We start from the raw sequence: 24,300 nt of genomic DNA, 5'->3' as shown, positions 1-24,300 counted from the left end.
CCCACAACTTCGGGGCCCCCAGGCAACTTCCCCCGCGGACCGGCGGCCGCCGCGCCAAGCCCCGTACCCGGCGCTCGCCTACCTCGGGGTCCATACAAAGCTCACGGGTCCCCGGCGGCGGAGTCACATCGTTGTCCCGCTCCTGGCCCCTGCGCCCCGACACGGTCCCCGTCGCGGAGCCGCTCGCCGCCCGCCCCAAAGCAGGGGTGGCAGCCGCAGTTCAGGTGTCTCATCAAAGCTGCGCGCGGAGGATGTGGGGGGCGCGCCGAGCTGGCTACTCAGCTCCGCCCGGGAGCCCGCGGCGCGACGGGGTGCGCGGGACAGCGAGCGGGCGGGTGCGCCCGGGGGCGGCGGCGGCAGCGGCGACCGAGAGCTCCTGCCTGCGCCCGGAGCTCGGGTCAGACATCCTTTAGCCCTTCGGTTGCGCTAGGATTGGTCCGACGTCGCCGCCCCCCCCCCCCGCCCCCTCCTCCGACTCCCCTCCCCTCCCCTCCCGTCCGGCTCCCCCGCGCCGCGGATCCCAGTGCGGGGCGGCCGCTTCCAGGGAACGGCGGCCGCTTAAAGGGAACGCCGCGCCTTTTCCTCACCCCGGCTCAACCCCCGGGACTCCCGAGGCGCCCCCGGCCCGCGCGCCCCGCGCCGCCTGCCCCGGGCCCTGAGATGGAGCCCCACGAGTCCCGCGCCCGCCTGGGGCACCTCGGCAGGACGCACGCGCGGTGCTCGTCACTCCTAAGGGAGCCCTAACCCCCGCCCGGGGGAACCCCAAGTCCCGCGCCCTAGCCTAGGCGGAAACCCCGGCAGTGCGCGCGGGGGCGGAAGGGAGCGGGTGCAAATTCGGCGCCCTGGGGTCTTGCTCTCCTCGCTGCAAACTCCCTCCGCCCCATCCCAGCACCCAAGTTCTGCGGGAGAGGGCGTGCGCTTCCCGGCCACAGACACACCTTCCCGCACCGCGAAGCTTGCCAACGCGAGCACACAATGAAAGCGCACAGAGCAGGGGGACTATTGGTTTACTCCGCTGCCTTAAACACGCCGGCTTAACCGGAGTTCGCGCACTGACCTCTCTGGAGTTTGCCTAATAGGAATTCAATCAAGATAATAACGGTATTCCTTATTAATGAACGCCCCCAGATAACGTTACACCAAGTTACTTGCTCCAGCCAGGAAGCCAAGGCAATGACAGACCTCACTAAAGCCACATGCTTTCTAGCCGACAAAACAGGAAACAAACAAACAAACAAAATACGGAAAGAGAAAAATAGAAGAAACCCACCTTTTCAGTCACTACTTGTCAAAGTAAACATCAAGGCAGCTGCTCTGGGGAAGACTTCCGTCCCAAAACTCCCAGACTATTTTTTTTTTCACGTTCCCTTTCGTTAAAAAAGAAGTGGGGTGGGGGGGCAAGTCTTTGGTGCCCGGTCTGTACTCCTTCTGTTCTGCAGCAAAGAAGTTAAATTATTGATAGTGGAAATTGCATGGCGGAGGTAATACTCGCACCCCCTGAGCGAGGAGCTCCATTTGATCTCGGCCGAGGCAGGGAGATTTCATGCTAGCTCGCCGGGGGGAGCGGCAGCGCCAGCAGCCCTCGCGGCGGTGAATGGGAAAGTGGGTGGGAGTCCACGAGAGGGCTCCACGGTGCCTTGACGTGCGCTGTCATATGATACCTCCGCTGCCTCGAAATAGACACTCTAGTGCACGAATTACCAGAATCAAAATTCAGCGCATTTAAAATGATACATCTTTTATTAGAAGAGTTCCGTTCCAGGCATTGCATGGTTTTGCAGATGTTTTCACTTCCCTCCATAGCAAACTTACACACATAAACCAACCCTTTTAATGATGAACCTGGGCAGCAAAGATAAAAAGCCTTCTGTTTTAAAGGGGGGGCGGGGGAGTGGGGAGGGAGGGAGCAATTGGCTCCGTTGATCCTCCTCTCGCCCATCCCCTCCCCCTAGTTTTTCTGCTAGCAAACAGCCTTTCCGGTTCATATTTGCCAGTGGCCCAGACCCTTGGAGAGAATGAAAGTGGCTAGGGTCCAAGGACCGTTTTCAATTTGCCATTGGACGAACGCTGTCAAGCCTCTACACAGGTTCCTGCATTAAAGCTCTATTTTCTTCCCATTAGTTCGACTGTACGCACGAGGACAGACCTTAAATTTCAGAACAAGGAACCAGAGGGCAGTGCTTAACTTGGAGTCATTGGACCTGCTCCCAGCAGGAAGATCACCTGGGAGCCTGTTAAAATGCAGATTTCTCTTCCGGACAAGGTGATTTACTAGGGGCGGGGCGGGTCCAGGGATTAGATTGAACAAGAACCCCAAACAATAAAGATGCAGAAAATCTGAGGTCACACTTGAAGAAATACTCTTTCTTAAAGGATACAAATTGGAGTCAGAGGAATCTCCCCCCCCCCCCCAACATTGGGGTAGGCAGTTTTGTGTGTATGTGCATTTTTCTGTACTCTCAAAGAGGTTTGACCTAATAATTGCTGTAAGAATTTCCCTAAACACTCCAACCTTAATTTGGGGAAAGGGAAAGATTTATAAACAGTTTCCTTTCCTGGACCCTCTTGCGGTTATCAAGAATGTGCTGTTGAACCGAATATATAATGTTAATATATACTCAGTTCAGTTTACCTAAGGGTTTACAGTTAACAACATGAGTTCACTTTTATTCGCTGTTTTAAAGCGTCTAACGACCAGTGACAGAAAATATTGTTCTCATTTTATAAACGAAGAACCAGAAGCTCAGTGTCACGAAAAAAAAAAAAAATGTGCCCAAGTTCACACGACTAAATGCCAATGAACTCAGGAACTCCAGCTAGAACATCCCCACTCCAAAATAAGCAAAGCTCCTTGGAAGTGTTATCAGGAGGTGTGATCATTCAGAGCATCTTGGCAAATTGTTGGGCTGAATAGTCAAATTATTCAAATATATGCATATTCTTAGAGTGTTACACATTTAGCTTTGCACCTCTGTCAACTTGACTGAACACATGACCAATACAAACTGCCCTACTGCACAGATGGTGATGTTTATTGGGGAACAGTCAATGTACGTGAACTATGCGGGCTATCCAGAAGCAATAAAGGACAGAGGGCATGGATCTGGGCTTGCCCCCCTCAAATAACCTCTATATTGATTCCCAGGGGTGTGGGCTGAAGGCAGACACAATTTCTTTTAATATTGCAAAGACAATTTAAGAGGCTAGCTTTATAAGTAAATAAAAAATAGTTGTACTACTTTATAAAATACAGGAAGAGTCCTACCCTAAACTTTGTTTTTTATTAAACTTTATGATAGCTTCAAACCGATGCTTTCTTTCCAACTTTAAGTTTGCTTGGAAATGAGTTCTTTCCCCCGGTTTTTAAGTTCAGTTGCAATTTACTCCCTTCCTGAAAAATATCTGGCAAGTGAACATCAGGAATCTTAGCAGCCTTCTCAATGCTGCTCAGTTAGAAGTGATGACAAATCTTTTACCTTTCAATTCACATTGCCACAGCTGCATTTCTGCTGAAGAAGAAGAAGAAGAAAAAAAAAGTGTTCTCATTTCTGAGACTCTGGTTGTGTCTGTGGTCAATCTTCTTATTTCTACTTTCCCTTGACATTATTCAAATAAATGTTTGTATCTTTACTTTCCAGTGTGTGGTGCAGTTTCACTGAGGAAAAGGCAGAGGAGTCAGAAGTAGCAGAAATATTTAGGAAAAAAAAGATCAAATGCCAATTTAGATAAACCTTCTGATGAACCTGACCTCTTGACACTTCTGAGCACTTACAAACTTTGAGTTGTAATTATAGTGTTTTACCAGACTTAAAACACTTGCCTTAAAAGTGCATCTTAAATTCAAAAGCAATGATATCAAAATGAGCTAAAGTTGTACCAGTGCCTTGCATGGAATGCTAAATGTTTTTATTTGTTTAATTCAGGTAACATCTAGAGCAGTGGTTCTCAACCTTGGCCGCACATTAGAATCACCTGGGAATCTTTTTAAAATCCTGATTTCTGGGCCTCATCCTCCGGAAATTCTGTTTCTTTGTTACTAATGTTGTGGCCTCACCCCTTAACAAAGAAACAATTTCCGGAGGATGAGACCCAGAAATCAGGATTTTAAAAAGATTCCCAGGTGATTCTAATGTGCAGCCAAGGTTGAGAACCACTGCTCTAGAGTGTTTGAGGTCTGAGGTCAAACATTTTACAAGTTTTTTTTTCCATTGTGATCGAGAGTGATACTGAGGAAAAGCTTCACTGCTTGAAAAGAAAAGGCTCCCTATTTCACTTTTGGGGCTTAAAATTAATTTTGAATTTTGACCTTTTCTTATTTTTTTATTATGGTCTAATACTATGCTAAGCCAGTGTTCTAGAAAGACAAAGTTCAGGATGAAATGTGAATTCCCATCTATTCTTGTCAGGAAATATATACTTATCTTCATTATCCAAGTGGGAACAGGGGCAGTAAGCTCAGATTTGACATTGACATACTTTTTTCTATTAATAATTTTAATTGGCTGAGGTCAGTTTTAGTATCACTCGAAGCATCTATGTTTAATTATGTTTATTTACGCTTCCTAGTTACTGCTGCCTTCAGTCTCCTCGCAAAACAAAAGAAAAAAGAGTTGTTTGGAATCAAATTAATTGATCTCAAAAACTGCTGAAAATGGAAGTAATTAGCATAAGGAAAATAATAAGCAAACAGAAAACTCTCCTGCTGAGCAGAGGGACAAAGGTATTTTCAAATTCATGCTGGATAATGTCAAAGGCCCAATACAACACTGAGCTATGTCGCTCACAATCCTCCAAATTATTAAGTGAGGCCTGTCCTGAGAAAAATCTCAAGGGAGAAATCATATCCCTGTTCATTAGATGGCACCATCGTGTGAGGTGTACTTCTCCACAAGCTTTTAATGTACCATAAGGACAGCTCCATGGCATCTTCAGATGTGTCCAAATTGGTCATCACCTGTTACAGGAACTATGTAACCAGGCATGGCCATTACTTACAAACTAAAGAAAGGAACCACAGTAAGACCATGTTAGAAGGGCCAAGATTAGGAAAATAGAACAAGAAGGTCAAAAATCGGTCCCATCTGGGAGTAATAGTGAGTTGGATCAAGAAATTCAGCACAAAAACCAGTACAAAACAACTGAGACGAACCCCCAAACACATGAGAGTCATCAACTTGTAGCCCTCCACATTACCAGATTTTCCCTGAGAACATTTAAAAATTAATGGTGAAGAATACACGTTGTGATGTTTCTGTAAGTATGGTCAAAAGAGATGTGATTGTGAATTTAGGACGAAAGTTAGAGCTGACAATGATAAATGATTGTGGTGTTTGTTGGTTTTACTGGGAGAAAATACATGGAAAGAATTAGGAAGTTTAAACCAAAGGGTTTCAGCATATTGAAACAGATTATAAGGAGTAGATTATCTTATTTTTGAGAGCCAACTATTGAGGTTGTGTGATGATTGGGGTGAGAGATTTTCTCACATTAAATTTGTATTCTTCATGGGGAAAGCTAGAAAGGTTTGCAAAAAGATAATTTAGAAAAAATAATAACTGAAATTCCCGAAGTCATATTAAAGAATCACATTAAGAATTCAGCCTATTTTTATGTGATTCTGAATCTACACAGTACCTATCTTTCTTTTTGTTCTTAGATCTTTAATTTTTAGAGAGAGGGGAAGAAAGAGGAGGAGAGAGAGAAACATCACTACATCGATCAGGCTGCCTCCAGAATGCCCCACACTGGGCATTGAACCCACAATTGGGGCATGTGCCCCAAACCGGGAATCGAACTGGCAATCCTTCCATGCACAGGGTGATGCCCAACCAACTGAGCCACACCGGCAATGTAGTGCCTATCTTTGATGGTCTTTTTGATGAAGGACCTGGGCAGGATGTGCAACTGGCTCTCTCGTGCAAGTCTTCTAGATAGCACAGCCTTGGTGGGATTAAAATCTCCAATAGCATATGTGTGGTAGCAGGGGTCAGCCTTTAGATTTGTCTGGCATTCAGAACCATTTGGAAACATCTGAAACTCTTGACTTTTTCAATGGCAGTTTACCTTCAGTTTAAAACCTTCATAATTGCCGAAACCGGCTTGGCTCAGTGGATGGAGCGTCGGCCTGCGGACTGAGGGATCCCGGGTTCGATTCCGGTCAAGGGCATGTGCCTGGGTTGCGGGCACATCCCCGGTGGGAGATGTGCAGGAGGCAGCTAATGGATGTTTCTAGCTCTCTATCTCTCTCCCTTCCTCTCTGTAAAAAATCAATAAAATATATTTTAAAAAAATAAAAATAAAAAAAAAATAAAACCTTCATAATTATAGTCCTTCAAATGATGAAAACTTGCCGAGCACCTTACAGCCAGACACTATTCTATGGACAATGATACAGGCAGATGAATAAAATGCATTTCAACTCTTTAGGGCCTCCAATTCTAGAATATAAGATTTGTTTTTTAATCCACTTGGGCCACTTGTCAATTAAAGGTGGGAATTTTGTTTTGTTTTGTTTTGTTTTGTTTTGTTTAGCCATGGGTTTGGAAGATGAGCATCAGCATGCCCCTGGTGGCCAGGGGATAGTAGTGATGGGCAAGAAACTTGTTCCCAAACCTGGAAGGGCCCACCACCTTGATCAGGGCTCTAACTATCCTTGGTTAGCAATGTTTTACAGAAATAGACAAAGGATAAAGGGTTGGGGGCGGGGGGGTGGGGGTGGGGGTGGAGGAAGGAGGGACTAGAAGGGAGAAAATGAGACAGTTCAGGCAAATAACTTTTTCTGAGTATGATTAGGTAGACATAAAACAGTAGATTCAGAAGAGATCTTAAGAGATTATCTCATCTTCCTCACTACTCATGGGCCTATCATTGCAGATCAGGGAAGTAGACTACTCATCCATTTTCTGAGGACCTTTCTAAGAATCCGGCAATTCTAGTGCTTGGAAGTTCCCACTTGTAACACATTTTTGTTCTTGTTGTAATTTATATCTTATTACATGACATCCAACCTTAGTGAAGATGGAGAACAGCTGCTTACTAACCTCCTTGTGTTATTAAGTCACCACTCAGACTTTTCTCATAGCAAGAAATCGGATCTCACAACCTTTCTTCATAAACTCCAACTTCCAATGCATTAATCTTTCCCTTGGTCTACCCTGGACTTCCTCCAAGATCTCCATATTCTTCTGAAAATGTGGAGTCACAAACTAGACATATGTGTGAAATTATCCAGGGCTCAGGAAACATGGGAGTCATGAATTATCTGAACACAGCTGTTGGGAAAAACTAAAGGGAAGATTCAATCAGATGGACAAATCCTCTTGCAACCTGGAGACAAAAGTGGTTGTTTCATAAAAAGATGAGCCTTTATGTCAAAGTTGTATCTTCTAACCTTAGTATTTGGAGGAAGCGTTTTTCAAAATAAACAGATCTTGATTGGGACATTTGCGTTTACTTCTTTTACTTTCAATAAAATTGCTTAAGAACAAGTGATTTTTCTGTACTCCACTTAACTTCTCAAGTTGTGGGCCTTTAATTGTTAAATTGGATAGTATTTATTTTCATATAATTTTAATATAATTTGATATAATTTGATATAATTTAATGCATAATTTATTTCAGAAGGTAAGGTCTACAAAAAGTTTGAACTTTTTTCCTAAATTCAACCTTTGCATCTCTCTTTTTTTTCCACACAAAACCTAATTAGAATGGTGTAAGACTAAGTTGAGGCCCATAAAAGAGAATTATTGTAAACTGCATGATACCCAGCATTAAATTTACCTGATTATTTCACTTGTCAGGTATAGCTCCATTATGATCTCACAATCCAAAGTGACCAAAGAGTTTGGGCCTTCTAATTCTTGATAGCCTAGCTCAGTGGTCAGCAAACTGCAGCTGGCGAGCCACATGCGGCTCTTTGGCTCCTTGAGTGTGGCCATGAAGTTTCAATCACACTGTACGTGTGCGCCCGCACGTGGTATTTTGTGGAAGAGCCACACTCAAGGGGCTGCAGTTTGCCGACCACTGGCCTAGCTGAAAGCATGGGATCAGCAGAAATGCCATTCCCACTACTCATGGCTGCCTGTTTAGGACATTTTTAGGGCATTCAATGGTAATTGAAAAATCAAGCAGGTAGTTCTAAGAAGAAATTAGGCCAGACATGGAACAAAATCAGCACTCCAAAAAGATACTGGGTAAGAGAGGAGAACATTTACTTCCCCTTCATAATATTATTTTGAGAAATTGTCAAGGGATTCTGAGATCAAAAGTAGACCAAGAGTGTTTGCCATAAGTAGGCACTTTTGGACCCTTAGTCTACCAGTGCAGGGCACCACAGAGTGGTGAGTCTAGCTGGACCTCAGAAAGGGTGATGTCGATGCAGATGGACAGGACAAATATAATGCTTCATAAAGTTGAGGAAAAAGGGATAGAGAGATGGGGTAAAATGGGAAATGAATGGGGGAGCACCTGCATTTAAATTCCAAGACATCCCTCCCCCCTCTTTTCAACCCTTCCTCCCCCACATCCTACTGGACATGGCTCAGTGATTGAGCACTGACCTATGATCCAGGAAGTAGAGTTCAATTCCTGGTCAGGACACATGCCCAGGTTGTGGGCTCAAGCCCCAATGGGAGGCAGCTGATCAATGATTCTCTCTCATCATTGATGTTTCTATCTCTCTCTCCTTCTCCTTCCTTTCTGAAATCAATAAAAATATATTAAAAAATTTTTTTTTAGTCATTGTGTTTATGTACTCAGGGAAACTCATTTTTCTCTGTTTGGACAGTAGTCATGACCTGGGAGAGGGAACAATTTATGTGAGGTGAGAGTGTATATGGCCAGATATCAAATTTTGGAAGTCAGATATTGATTACATCATACAAATTAAAAATATTTTTGGGATGTAAATTCAGACCACAGTCAACCTTCCTGTTGAATTAGAAAAATGAAGACCCCAAATGTTATTACCAGTTTCATACTTCATGCAAATGTGGGTTAGCATTGAGAATCTTTTATATCATAAGTACAGTTTTCCTGGAAGCCTTGGGGAGAGTGAGCCAATACTATCATACATTATGACTTTTCTGTCTTTTTTTTTTTTTTAATATATTTTATTGATTTTTTACAGAGAGGAAGGGAGAGAGATAGAGAGTCAGAAACATCGATGAGAGAGAAACATTGATCAGCTGCCTCCTGCACATCTCCCACTGGGGATGTGCCCGCAACCCAGGTACATGCCCTTGACCGGAATCGAACCTGGGACCTTTCAGTCTGCAGGCGGACGCTCTATCCACTGAGCCAAACCGGTTTTGGCCATTATGACTTTTCTAATAAAAAAGTCATATATTTCTAACCTCTTTAGTTTAAAAAAGTGTTTTCAGGATAAACAACTGAAGTTAAGTTGCATTGCTCATTGCTTTATGTCTATACCGAATACTAATTTGAATTATCATTGTCACATAATAAACATATTCTTATGGCATTACAACCAGATTATGGATGTTGATCATCTTAGAACTACTTAGCAAGCCAAATTTCCATTGTCTTCCATTTTATCTGCACACAAAACTAATTAAAGTAAAAATAAGTTGAATTCCATTAAAGAGAATCATACTAACTCACCTACATGATACCAATTTTTCTGAAAAAATATCTAGAAGTTTGACATATTCTTGACCATTTGCTTGACTAATTACCAATTTGTTCTAATATTATTTTTTGTGTTTTTTGCAATTTATAGTTATTATTTATATGAAGAACTTATAAAGTATCTAATTTACCCTCCAATTAATTGATGTTTAAAGGACACAACTTCAAAACAGTAATTAATAATATAAATTAATCATAAAATTGGAATTATATGTATGGATATCATATGAAGAACAAAAAAATAGACTTGAAGAATATTTTTTGGAAAGTGACATGGGTTAAAAATATATAAAGTTTAAATTAGTAAACATTTCCCAACATTTTTAAGACTAGGTATTTTAATAAGTATAATTACTTTTAGAATGCCTCCCTTATTTCTTGATCTTTTTGAAGGAAATAAATTGATTTTTTTGTTTTGTTTTCCTAGGGGAAGAAAAGAGGAAGCTACAAGAATTTTGTTACTGAAAAATAAATAAAGTTTTTGTCAAATATCAGGTAAGAATCTAGAACCAAATGAAGTAAGTCAAAACACAGAGAATAGTAAAGGAATTAATGAAAACTTGAAATTTCAATTAATCTTAGCTAATGTCTCAAAAATCATTAACTATGGAGAGTTGAGGAACTTTATGATTAGTTTTGTCCTATCATTTTGAAATTAATGTTTTTTAGCATGCTGTTGACATTTTGTTAATTATGCTTACAGTTTAGTAATTAATCCAAGTTAAATACAAAACACTTTATTTTGAAAATCAAAATACTTAAAGTCTTGTACAGACTGTCCATTATTTTCTTACTAGTGACCCGGTGCACGGATTTGTGCACATTGAAAGGAAATTAATTAGAAGGTGGCCAGTGGGGCAGGACTGGGCGAGATGAGCCAGACAGGCCCTGGAGCCAACCTCCTGTGGTCCCTCCCCAGATCTGCGAAATGAGAGGGGACTCTCCAGCAGGTGGAGTCCCTGGGCCTGGCCTGCAGGGATCAGGCCAAAACTGGCTCTCTGTCATCCCCCGAGGGGTCCTGGAGTGCGAGGGGGCACTCTGCAAAGTTGCTGTTGTACAGGGTGTGGAATGCAAAGGCAAGTGTGCAGTAAACCAGATTTGGGGCCGACAGTGCCCCAGCAAAAACATAACCCACGGGGTTGAAGGTGGAATCACGTGGCGCCTGTGAGGAATCAGGCTCCCTCCTCTCTAATTTTGGGGTGGGTCACCCAAGAACCGTCTCTGCCAAGTCACTGCAGCTGGGCAGCTCCTGCGTTGAGCTTCTGCCCTCTGGTGGTCAGTACGTGTCGTAGCGACCAGTGGGACGGTCAGACACTTAGCATATTAGCCTTTTATATATAGACTAGAGGCCCGTTGCATGAAGAGATTTGTGCAATAGGCCTTCCCTTCCCCTGGCTGCCGGCACCGGTTTTCCTCAAGCACAGGACCCAGGCCTTTGCTGCTCTGGCCGGAGCCTTCAGTCTTCGCTCCGCCCTTCACACCTATGTATGCAAATTAACTGCCATCTTTGTTGGGTTAATTTGCATACTCTCCTGATTGGCTGGTGAGTGTAGCAGAGGGACGGTCAATTTATGTGTTTTAAAAACATCTTTTTTTAGGTAAGATGTTTTATTGGAAAACAGAAGAAATATCAGTGAAATATGATTTTAAGGCCCATATTGTAGTCAATAGTAGTCAAGAGAATTTGGGTCCTCATTTAAACTCTATTATTTTCTGGCCATGTGACCTGGGCAAGTCACTTCACTAGCCCAAGCTTGTTCACATAGATACTATAAGTTCCATAGACATGGTGGTTGAAGTTGAGAGATCTTCACTACTGTGCACCTCAGTTAATCAATAAAATGAGGGCAGTGGGCTATTAGCTATAACCACTTGTCAAGTCTGGCAGTACATTCAGACCTTAGCTCAGAAAGAACAGATGACCCAGGTGATTTTAGTGCACCAGGATGACCAATGAGCTAGATCATCTCTAAGGTGCTTTTTGCTATGTAAATTTGGACTCCTTTCAGGAATTGCATATCATCTGGTAAACTAAACTTGGATCTTATGTAATTATTTCCCCTAAAGTTAGAGCCTCAAGCCAAGGTAAGGATTCATACTCTTCTTTGATTCTTTACATGACTTTGGCAGTTCTGCAAACATCACTGACTTGTGCTATCCAAGACTTACCAGTATGCATCCAATCCCTCGTTTAAAACCACATCTTTCTAGGATTTGCTTTCCAGGAGGGAGATGGGTGACATTTATCGGGAAGATGCCCAAGTAGATATGTAACTCCCTTACCCAGACTATGTCCCAGCTTAGTTTCTAGAGTTGGTGTTCTGAGTTCTGAGTTGATGCAAATATACAAAGGACCCAGACACCAATTCTTGGCATTCTCCCAAATGAGATGCTATTTCCAGAGAAGTTCCAAGTTTGGAGTGGAGTCTTCTAAGGAAGAACATTGAATTGCACAAGGAAATCCAATAAACATTTTAGTCCCCAGCAGGGACTGTGAACCTTGTAATTATGTTTAGCTTTGCGCTTGTCCAGCCTCTTCTTGTCCATATCTGTAAACAACATGTTAGCTTTGGAGATTTGTCATTCACAGTGTTTTTGGAGAGGGCGTTCCTCACAGCATCTGCAGTGCTCTAGTCACTAACAATTTGAAAAGGCAAATTTATGAAATGGTCTCTAAACTCTCTAAATCCTAATGTAAACAATTTATAACATTTCTTACTCAATAATTCCCAGGAGTCAATTAACTTGGAACTGCCCTAAACAAGTTAAGAAAGGAATTAGACATTATCCATTGGGTTGATAAAATAAAGTAAGTGGAAGGAAGAATGTGCAGGTGAAGAGTTTCAGATAGTAATCTTTCTCTTCAGTGAGTATATATTTATTTCTGAACAATTCTCTTTCCTGCTAGTGTTTTAAACATGTCAACAATGTTAATAACAGCCAAGATCACACAGGGATTTATAGATTCACTTACTGATTAAAAGAAAGGGGTTTGCAACATACGGACCTGGGTTTGAGTCAAGCTTTGCTACTTATTGGCTCTGCTAATTTAGGAATAGTTAATTTATTAACAGATGCCTCTGTTTTCTTATCTTTAAAATGGGAATAACAATAATCTCTGCCTAGAAAGACTATTGTGAGGGTTCAGTTAACTATGAAAATGTAGAATGCTCACCACAATGAACTCAATAAAGTTAGATTTTTATTATTCATTTATTTGACCCTTACAAAACATTTTAAATATTGTCACTCTCTCAATTTTGTGACTGTGAAAATGGAGCTTCAAAAATGCTAGGTGACAATTAGTGGTTTGAAAGTCTTTCATTAGTTAGCAAAGATTCACTATAATTCTAAAACAGCACTTGTGGCCACTAATTTTGAGATTCTCAGACATCTCATAGGGTTGTGGTGAAGATCTTGTAACAAAATGCACGTGCAAACATAAAAATGAGAAACCCAAATCAAACCTGTGAGGTAGCTATTAGAGAGGGAGACATGTTTTTATAATGGACTTTGGAACCAGAAAACTTTAAGTTGAACTTTAACTTTTCCAATTAATATTTGCTATATAATTTTGGGTAAATTACTTAAACTCTCTGAGCTCCAGTTTCCTTATTTATACAATTAGAATATAATCTATCTCAGAGAGCTGCTTTGGAGTTTAATTAATATATGTCAAATGCAAAGCAAAGAACTTGGTGCTGGGCAAATGCAAAATAAATGTTGTCCCATTCCATCATAATTTGCATATACTTCATAGTATAATAATGACAAAAATGATGTCTTTATAGTCTGTTGAGGTTAGTGAAGTCATGCCAGATATCTATGGTAAGGTTCACTGAGTTAATGAGCAGAGTCTGAATTTTTCTATTTTTCAATAGAGTGATGGATTTCTAAGGCAGTGCTAATAGTAAAAGTATAAACATTAGAGTCATAGCAAGTTCAGTCAATATAAACATGTCTATTATACCCTAACCAATTCATCACTCAGTTTGTTCTCCACTTGGCAACTTGTTTAATGGCAAAAGTGAGCTTTAAAAGTTTTTTTTTCAAATGCCAGTTTCCTTTTACCCAGAAGGAAAACTCAATGGCCAATTCCAAAAGGTAACAAGAGACTAAATGAACATTTCTGAACCTATGCTATGTTAACAAGCTCCCCTACCCAAGTGTTCTGTTGTCAAATATGTTTGGGAAACTAAATAGCACTTGTACATTTTGTCACCAATAGAAATTACAGACATCTTCATGTCACATATCAGTTGTTATAGATATTTTAAAATATAATGAGGCTTATCACCACTTACAAATCATAATATTTACCTTTAAAGTGCATTTAAAAAGCACTAAATTATTGTCACATAGTATACCATTTTTGTATTTTGAGTGTATTTCAATAGAATTGGCTTCTTTTATAATCTTATTCTTTATTTTTATTTAGGAACAGTATTCTGAGAAGGGTTTACACAGACTTGACCAGACTGCCAAGAGTGGAGTCCCTGGTACAAAAGTGGTTACAAAGCCCATGTTAACATTCCCCAAGGAGAAAAATAACAAGGCCATTCTGAAACACTGAGTATGGAAGTTGGGGGATAAAGAAGTTCTTACTGGAGGAGATAAGAGCAGAAGAAACCATTGTTTTCTACCAAACTAACCAGAACCATAATGAACATGGACAGTAGAGATCAGTCTCAATGGACAAATGCCCCTTGAGGAATACTCACAGAAAGGACTCTTCAGTTCAAAAACCCAATATAAATGTTAACCTTATTTTGGTTTCCTTTTTATGTCTCTGCTTAATTTTCTTCACAGTCCCTCTCTTTTCCATTCACTCTTTCTGCAATATCCTATTCAAAAGGCTTTAGATATTTGTGGAGCCTCTCTCTAGTCACCCAATTTGGGTATTTCTTCCCACAGTCACTTTATTACCTCTGGAGAGTAGGTAGTTGATATTTTTTCTTGAAGCTGGAGACAAGGTAAATCAGTTCTAACTCCTTGTGGTTCTGATGTGTTCGGAAATTAGCATATTCTGAAGAAATTTCTAGATTCCGTAACATTCTAACATGCACTCTGAGCACAAAGATCACAGAGCATTTTTTTTCCTGCTCTTTAGGGCAATTGATTAGATTTCCCTTTTCCAGTGTGAGAAGATTTTGGAGCGCATTGAACTCAGAGGTTAAAAATTAGCAGAGCACCCTCTGTCTCCTGTGGTAATCCAGAAAATGCCCACAACTGGTCAAAATGTCTCATCTAGGCCACATGTATCTCCTAACTTCAGACTGAGCTGTTAAATTCAGAGGTCACATGTTGCTAAACTGCTGGGTTTCTTTTAGAAACTAGACTAGCTTTTATTTTTAAATTAATTATTTGAAATATATTTTGCCATTTGTCTAAAATAGAATCCAAGAATGATGTCTGTCATGCCTAGTACATCAGAAGTTATTTTAAATATGGCAACTTTATAAAAGTCAATAGCTGCCTCATCAAAAGGCAATCATGTCCAGTGTGGGCGGCTGTGCCAATTGTTTTTGAACCACTGCAGCAATCCAGCCAATCCTAGGGAATGGATTGCAGCCTTTCTACACCCACAGTTTCTCTTAATTATCTCCACCAGCCTGAGTTAGCTAAGGACAGATCTATAGCATTTCCTGGATGTCAAAATGCCCACACACCTTCTGCAATCATTGGGCTACCAGCTACCTTTCATGTTTCTCCTGGTTGGTCTATTTAATTATCTATTATCATGTGTTTATAATGCATTATTCATGAAGCCCAGACAATTTCAGGAAGTATTATTTTTGATTTCAAAAGGAAATGACCTGAAAAATTAGAACTTCTGTTTGCACAAAGAAAATAGGCATGTGATAGGGCAGTGGTTCTCAACCTTCTGGCCCTTTAAATACAGTTCCTCATGTTGTGACCCAACCATAAAATTATTTTCGTTGCTACTTCACAACTGTAATGTTGCTACTATTATGAATCATAATATAAATATCTGATATGCAGGATGGTCTTAGGCAACCCCTGTGAAAGGGTCGTTTGACTGCCAAAGGGGTCGCGACCCACAGGTTGAGAACCGCTGTGATAGGGAGTCTCTCATCTTATCACTTTAAAATAGAATCTGTGGACCTTTGAGATCGTTGTTCAAGTTAAGATTTTCCAAGTCATCATTCCTCAGAACGATAGGTTCAATATCTAGATTCTCTCTCTGCTGGGTTCAAATAAGCTGCTTTGATTTTTCATAATGTTTTCTTTACCAGTTGACGGCACCCCAAAATTGTAAGTCATCAAAGGTTAGGATGACTTAGGCCTTACTTTCCACCAAGAAATAGTTATCCATCGTATCACCCAAACTTAGGGCTAAAGTGGTATTTAGAATTTATCCTGAGGATATCCTCCCTGTATGTGTGAGGAAATAGAGATTGAGATGGACTAATTGATTTTTCCAGCTACTGACAACTAGTTGGGAGCAAAGCTTGAACTCAGGCTTTTAATCTGGTTCTCTTAAAAAAGGTAAGACTCCAGAAGCCTTCCCCCTTCTTGGGGACAGAGCAAATTAAAGGACCAATCATGACTAAGCTGTAAGCTCTACTAAAATAGGTACCACTCAGTCTTGCTCATTGCTGAATCTCTAGACTCCTGGCACATAATAGGTTGTCAATTAATGCTTATGAAATAAAATTATAAATGTTAGATTCTATAGAAAGTATACCTCTTGGGCTAATCAAACCCATGATTCCCTTAGGTGTCAGGGTATCTACCAAGATAAGCAAGATCCCAGGCATCCAAGACTGGCATCAAGTTCCAGAGGGTTCCAAGGAAACAAGTCAGCATGAATTCATGCGTCAGATATGTGCGGGGTGGTGACCTCTGAGAACCTTCCCAGCCATCAGATTCCATGACTCACAAGTAAAAAGTAAAGTACTTCTTGGCTTTGGCTCTTATTCTCTGTGTTGTTTTGGGGTGGAATTAGTGACTGTGCCTTAGATGGTGTGTCAGCACCAGGAAGATTCCTGCCTTCTTTGACTCTCTAAGTGTGGAAGAATAAAAGAATGGCTGGTTAAAACTTTTCACTTGGCATGCAAAATTTGGGAAACTCTTTGTAGATCACAGTTTTTTTTTAAATAAGGCAATCAAAACAGGAGGAAATAATTCCTATAACTCCCTTAGATGGCTGAACAGGGTTTGAGACATGGTCTGGAGAGAAACAGGTAGTCTTTAACATTCGAAGAAATAGATTCCAAGTCAGTCTTCACCTCTTACTGGCAATGTGTTCTTAGGCAACTCTGAACCTGAGTTTTCTCATCAGTGAAAGGTGACAGATGATTCCTGTCCCACACAATTGCTGAAGACATTAAATAAGGAAACCTGGAAAGAGCTTTTGAAGCACTCCATGCATATGAGCTATTGTTATTAGGAAATACAAATAAAATCTGCATTATAGCGGAATCCTCTACACAACTCTTTTAGAATGTTAGAAAAAGAGAGGAAAAAAAGTCAATCTGAATTTTAAGAAACTCAGAATGAACACTCCAGAAATTGCCAAATGAGAATGAAGGCAGGGAGAAAGAATTAACATCTTGATTTTTGCACTGTGGGGTTTTGGGATGTTAGTCTCTATGGAACACATGTATCTTTCTCAAGAAACACTTGTTAAAGCAATAGCTTTAACTTCCAAAGTAAAAGAAGAAAGATTTCATTTTTTAAAATATTATGGTAACTCTTAAGCCAAAGGGGGGAGGAAATTTTCTTTTTACTGTTCAAGAACTTAATCTTTCTCCCATAAAGGCACCCCCCTTCTCCATTTCCTTAAGATTCAATAAATGGTAAGCTCTCACTAAATGTTAATGTTTATTTTTCTATATAAAGTACTACTCCCTGTTCTTTACATGGATTATGGTATATAAATTTAAGAGACTAACTGCTTGTTAAATCCACTAGGAAACACACACACACACACACACACACACACACACACACAGCAGTAGCAGTTCAGCAGAGAAAGATACCAGCCAAAGAAAGATAATTTGAGATACTTCTGAGGTAGCAGTTGTAAAATTAAAATAGGCAACTCATTAAATTATCCACAGAGTGAAGAGAAAGCTACAAAAATAAATATTTTTCTGGCAAGTCAGTGCTTTTCAGAACAAATTTAGTTTTAAGCAAAATTTTAAAATCAGATGATATCAGTTCATATTCGTTAGAATCATTTAAATGGTTGGATTAGTCTGTCCTAATTAAAAGCAAAGATTAGCTTCACTGGCATTTGGTAGAAGTATATTTTATAAAAAATATGTTCAGTTAGACATCATTTTAACTGACAGATTGTAAGCAATTGGATAGAGTGAATGTTATTTGAGCAAGTTGGAGCCTGGTCCCTCAATCACAGAATTAAAAATAAAAATCTTTTGTAAGTCATGCCTCAATGCTGACTTTGTCTCATTTTTATTTTATTATTTACTTATTTATTTATTTGTGGCTGATCAGCTATTTTGTGGTCATCCAGGCCTTTGCCTCTCACATTGCCTGATTTGGGAGTGTTGTTTCTTACTAAAGCTTCCCCTAGAGGACAGGCCAGGAAAAGGAAAGAAACTGAATTCAGTAGCTTCTCCTCTTATTAAGAATTTAGATTAGAGATGTGATAGGGAGAGAGTGATAGGCAAATGAATGAAGAAGCTTATGTATGTTGGTTGATTTTAGATCTTTTAAATGTCATCTTTCCAATTTACCCTGATAGGCAATTGACAAATGATATTTTGCAAGCCAACAAAAAAAACACACCTTGTTTTTAAAAGCCCCATTTACTGCCTTGACCATACAAAGTAGATAATATTTAAAAATAACTAGTTTCTGGTTCAGTCGAATGAAAATGCAAAGCGAGTGTCATAGTGATACCTCCCACTTATGGAGTGTCTGCTTTGCAAAGCCTTTTCAGACATTCCCTTCCATCTTCCAAAAATTGCTGTGTTGTAGGTCTTACTATCATTGACAATGAAAAAGCTACAGGCAGGGTGAATATATTTCCACCTGAATTAATACTGATATATTCCATTGGGGAAGCTAGACCAAGCCAAAATCTCACACACAGAAATATGCAAGACCAGGGAGTACAAAAGTAAGCTAGGTTACTGATATTATTATTTTTTAGGTTAAAAATATCCCCCCTCCAATTATTCCCCTGTCCTTATCACCTTCTAATCTGCCTGATTTCAAAGAGGACTACGTATTGAAATGTCTGGCCTTCATGCTGAGAAGCTCTGTGTAAATATACATAAACAGTGACTACCAGGTGCACCATTTTTAAAGTGACATCCATTTCCAGGACACTTTAGGTGAAACCATTTCATCTCACAAGTCGAGGATGTGTGTGTGTATGTGTGTGTCTGTGTGTGTGTGTGTGTGTGTGAGAGAGAGAGAGAGAGAGAGGATGACGTGACACTTTTGAGGTTTAAGTTGTTACAAATCTCGAAGTTAAAAGAATGAGACTTAAGCATTTTCCCTCCTTGTCTCCCAGAGACGTGAAATCTACAATTTTCTCACTTCCGCTGTCAGATAAATTGGCAAGTCGACTAAAAGGATAATATTCCCTTAAGGGTGCATTCATTCGAAACCCTAGCAACTGTATTAGGCAGCAGCGAGTATTCGCTAGCAAGGAATCTAGCGAGGAGAGGGAACTCTACAATTTAGAGTGACAGATGCTTTTTTCTCATCCATCAAGACGCCTCAAAATGTCACAATATTTACACCTCTTCCCTGTTGAATTAGAATCCAGAGACTGGCAGACAGAAAAAGAAAAAGAAAAAAAAGATGCGACTGGTTGTCGCTTGACTGGGGAAAAGCAAGCGTTGCACCTTTAAATTCTGCCCCACCATTCCCCGTGCTCCCCCCTTCTCGGGATTTTGCAATAAATCTCCCAGTTCTGCGTTCAGCCCTGCAGATCCGTATTTAAAACAGCACCATCTGGGAAGGGTGGGTGGTGATGGTGATGCGGACTCCTTGGAGTTCCTTTGCAGCACGCTTGGAATTGCATCAGACTGATCAGAAATCCCCCCGCCCCCGAGCCCAGCCCCTCCCGCCTCGCTCCCCGCCCCGCCCCTCCCATCCCCTCCTTTCGCGTAGCTGTGACTGAGAAAACGACTGGATCTCGGAACAATCTGTGCTCCACTCGCTGCAGGCAGGCTCCGTAAACCCTGCCCTACGCTCTCTTTGTGTGCGGAGCAGCCTATCACCGTCATCTGATCCCAGTGCCTGTTTTTATTTATTTATTTATTTATTTTCCCTTCTAAATCTCCACAATATCCTCGCGTTACCTACGAATCCATCCTTTTCACCTGAGCAGAGTGGAGATGCTTTCTTTGGCTCGCTAGTCGAGTCGAGTCTTGAGTTTTCCCCTACGCTCCCCCCACTCCCTACCCCCCACCCCGAGCCTTGGCCTCTTAATTAAGAAGGACTGATCCGGGAAGGAGGAGTCCAAAACGCCCAAGCCCTGGGGTAGAAAACTGCCCGGGGCCGGGCTCCGCGGCTGGAACAAAGGGCCGGGGGAAGGAGTGGGCTGAGGGTGATCGGAGTGTGGACAGGTCGGTGGCCCCCGAGCAGAACGCACAAGTCCCAGGGCTCCCAGAGGAGAGGGGGGAGGACAAGCTGCCGCGCGCTCCAGCCGCTCCGGGTCCCCTCGGGATGAGGCGGGGGAGGTGGAACGGAAGGCTGGAAGGCTCTGAGCAGCTTTGATCTCCTCCGCCCCCGGCCCACCGGTGCGGCGGCGGCGGCGGCGGCCCCGCGGCGAGGCGGCCGCCCTCCTCCCGCGCCTCCCCGAGCAACTCGCGGTGGCCGGGCGGTCTGCACCGCCAGCTGATTGGTGGCTCTGTGCAGCCTGCGCGCGGAGCGTTCTCCTCCAGCCGCCCGGGTCCCCTCCCCGGCCCTCTCCCAGCTCTTCGGCCCGGAAGGGACCTTCTCCTCTCAAGCAGAGGCCCCCCTTTCTTTAGTTACCCCGACTGACTCGGACTTGGGCTCAGTGAGGCATCCGGCCAGGCGGGGGAGCGGAGCGCAGTCTCCGCGGCTCCCCTTCCCTAATGAAAGCGGGAGCCCTCTAGGGCAGCGTCCGAAACTCGTGGGGAGGGAGGGGAAAAAGGAAAAGAAACATCCAGGGAAGCGTGAGGGCGATGGAGGGGAAGAGATAGAATAAGGAAGGGATGGAGGTTGGAGGAGGGGGCGGGGTGGAAGAAGGCGGGGGGCGAGAAGGAGGCAGGGAGAGGGAGGGAGGGAGGGATACAGAATGAATCCTTCTCACTAGAGGAGCTGAAATTACCTTGATTCATTTTGTGTTGGAAATGTAACGTTACCTCCTACCCTCTCCCCAACCTCAACCTCCTCTTTCCTCACCGCACATAACCTCCACCGCCTCATTCTAAATGGTACAAAGTAAAAATTTAGAAAACCGGATCTTGTGTAAAAGGTTCATAATTAGTAATGAATCTACTGTACACACACACACACACACACACACACACCCGCAAAGAGAACGGAAAAGAGGGAGATGAAGGAGAGAGAAAGAGGGAGAAATCCTACATTTGAAATCAGACATTTGCAGGTCCAAGTTAACTAAACTCATTATATTCACAGGAAGACAGCACATTTCCCCCCCTTCTCTCTTTACCCCAAGGCTCTCACCTAGGGCAATCCAAACTGGGCAAATACCAAGAAACAACCCCCCTCTCAACCTCTCTACCTCCTTCCCTCCACCAGACGTCCTCTCGGGAAGCTCGAGTATCAAAATAGCTCAAGAATTGGGGTTGCGGGGTCCCCGCCCCGGTGCTTACCTTCTTTGCGGCTTACACCACCCCGGTGGCTAGATCCTGGAGATAAACACTTGCATTTCCCAAAGTTAACCCAGTATACCAACCCGGAGCTTGCCCAGAGTCTATTCCAGCCTACACCGCTAGGAAGCCAACTTCAGCGAGCTCAATGAGGGGACCAAACTGGGGTTCGCTTTCCAAATGCTCCGCTCCAAAATCCGACTCTTCAGTCCCGATTTCAGTGTGAGCTGAACCTCAGGAAAGACGCTTCTTAAGGGCGACACGGGGCTGGCTTTACAGTGGGGCCAAACCGGCTACCTAGAGTGCCACCACCTCGGACAAACCCGTTGGCTCTGTCCAAGGTGCTGAATGGACCCTGCTCTCCTCGATTACACACACCGGGAGCAGCAGGAGGAAAAGGCTAAAAAAAATCTCTAATTAAGTGACACTTGATATTACTCTGGACGGTTTCTTTCACTTCCTTACGTTTTGTCACGTGTGGACGGCTTTTCCAAAGACATCCTGTTAATAGTTGATCACATGTTGATGAGACCCTTTTCTTCTATGAGAGGATTACCCGTTTCCTTATCAGTGATAAGCTCTTCTGACTTATTTTTCTCCCACCAACTCCACCCCCATTTACACCCAAACTCCCAGTCTCTACCCCATCCTTATCCCCCACTCCACCACAACCCCACTCTCTAATAACATTATTGTTTTTAGATGGAAATTAATCCCCTCGAGAATGTCAATTACATGCCCATCTATAAATCATAGAATATGCTCATGCATCACACATAGAGGCAAAGAATGAAATGCAGGAAAGCTGAGAGAGAAGCATCAGCCTTGAACAGCCAATATAACACACACACACACACACCCCTCTCCAGCTCCAAGTTAGTTCCACGCAGTTCCACATTGCTGTGTTAAATCGCAAATGATTCCAATTAAAGTTGCACTGTGTAAAAAACCCGATTCTCCTGGCCTGAGTAGCCGCTGTTCTTTGGCGTGTGAAATGCCCGGAAGAGCTGTGGTGTGCCCGTTGTTAAGCAACATGTCAAGATTTTTCAATTATAATGCAGGGTTTATTGCTACTCACCATTGTGCCTTTGCTGTCCTGGAGACTCAAGTGTCTTAAAATCCCGTCTCCCCAACAGATGCTGGAAGGTAATGTGTCTTGTTTGAAGTCATCATGTGAGAAGTTCGGCTTTGCTCAGTGGATCGCCCACCACTTGGTGTGACTTATGAATCTAATAACCCTTTGCAATATCCGCAAGCTTAAACTCTCAACCACCTTGGCGACTACAGAAGACAAAGCAACTGGCATCGATGTGGAAAAACCTATAGATTTACGCAAACGTCCTCACTCGGAGAGACACGTTTCCTTTTGAGTTCTTACGTGATTCTAATGAATGAGCGAGGATGCCAATGACTGCCCAACTGCCCTGCTCTATAGTGGTTGGTTCCTGGAGCTGCCTCCCAACCGCTCGTCACTGGGTCCTGGTACAGAAAGTTCCCAGGGAAAGTGAGGCGTTTCAGGGTACCCTCATAAAAATAGCCCAGCCTGCACACCGCTCCCTTGCCCCCTGCTCAGGTCACACTTGGGGCTCCGGCAAAGCTAAGCTCGGCTGGGGAGCTGTCTCTGTCGCCAGGTAAGAAAACCTTCGCCTCGTCAGGCTAGGGCGGGAAGACCGCTGGGGAACTTGTTGCTTAACAGCGCCAGCAGGCTATCGCTTTAATAATAAAGCCGGAAAAAACGCACGGGGAGGGGGCGAGGGGGGGCGGCCACGAAGACGACTGACTCTCTGTCCTGTTTACGTGACCAGCTCACTGTGACTCCCTTGGTATAAGGGAAACTTCTAAGAAAAGTTCGTGCCCCTCCCCCTCCCCCATCATGACTAAGGGTCTCCTGCTGATGAGGTCGTGAGTGCTGATCGAGTGGGGGTGGGGGCCAGGCGGGGGGCGGGGGCGGGGGCGGGGGGAGGTTGTGTGTGTGGGGGGGTGAGTGACTTGTCCTTGGGAACAACTACGTGCGTCCCAGCGCGCCTCCATCAGCCCGGCGACTTTCCCTTTCCGTCTTAGGGACTGATGACTAGGCGAGAGGCACCGGGCCGAGCCACTAGTTGCCCACGGGAACCTGTGTCAACCCAGCTCTGGAGCGGCTGCATTGAATGAAGTTGTAACTGCGTTCGTTCCACTGGGTTAGGGCTTTTCCAAGGCGAGTTAGCAGCCCGGGTACGCAGCGAGGTCGGCCAGGCAAGCCGCGTAGTGTGGAGCCGCAGGCAAAGGCAGGGAGGGGTGCCACCGCAGCGGCGGGGCGCTCGGCGTCCGCCCGGTGCTGCTTCCCTGGAGTCGCTTCCGCATCATCCGGGGGCTCCAGGTCCGCCCGGGTGCCGAGGTGAGCGCGGCGGGAAGCGGAGCCGCGCGCAGGAGGCGCCAGGGCTGGGACTGCGAGCAGCGGGAGGGGGCTCTCCCAGGAAGCCCCGCGGTCAGCACCCGCGCTTCCCCACCAGAGGCTGCGCAGGCTAGGAAGTGGGGAGGTCACGTGTTGGCAGAAAGTAACTTAGAAGGGAAAAGATGAACTTCAAGGAGAAAGAAGCACTATAAAACAAATCATTTTCCCACCCCCTTTCATCACTGCTCACTCCCCCGGGTATAAAATACAGGTAAAGGCGGGAGAAATGGAGAAGGGAGCTTCGCTCTGCTGGAGACCTGGGGAGAACTCGGGGAATCTCAGGCAACAAAGTGTAAGTCGATCATTGGCAACTTTCCCCAGCCTCGGGAGGCGCTAACCCAAGGTATCTTTCCACTGACGCTGCCCTTTGCCTCCCTCCACCCGGCTCTTGCACAGCTGAGCATGGGC

General features: G+C 43.5%; 1 protein-coding gene across 5 annotated transcripts in view; it reads right to left on the bottom strand.

The window, feature by feature from the left end:
* BDNF (brain derived neurotrophic factor) overlaps positions 1-24,300 on the bottom strand; it is a 128,940-nt gene that overhangs the window by 33,482 nt on the left and 71,158 nt on the right. Inside the window, exon 1 of one of the 5 annotated variants that reach the window (XM_070426624.1) lies at positions 22,537-22,763. The exons of 1 other annotated variant lie outside the window; for it this stretch is intronic. In XM_070426624.1, the coding sequence (XP_070282725.1) occupies positions 22,537-22,539 (3 nt within the window). In that variant the 5' untranslated portion in view covers positions 22,540-22,763. Of the gene's footprint in view, positions 1-82; positions 270-1,270; positions 1,497-21,461; positions 21,541-22,536; positions 22,764-24,300 lie in introns of those variants that run through there. 3 more of the 5 variants (XM_070426626.1, XM_070426625.1, XM_070426623.1) reach the window with 3 other exon arrangements.

This window comes from Myotis yumanensis, unplaced genomic scaffold (genome assembly GCF_028538775.1).
Source record: "Myotis yumanensis isolate MYYU_CA2020_CCGP unplaced genomic scaffold, mMyoYum1.0.hap1 SCAF_10, whole genome shotgun sequence".
NCBI classification, from domain to species: Eukaryota; Metazoa; Chordata; class Mammalia; order Chiroptera; family Vespertilionidae; genus Myotis; species Myotis yumanensis.
This window is presented reverse-complemented; position numbering and strand designations above follow the sequence as displayed.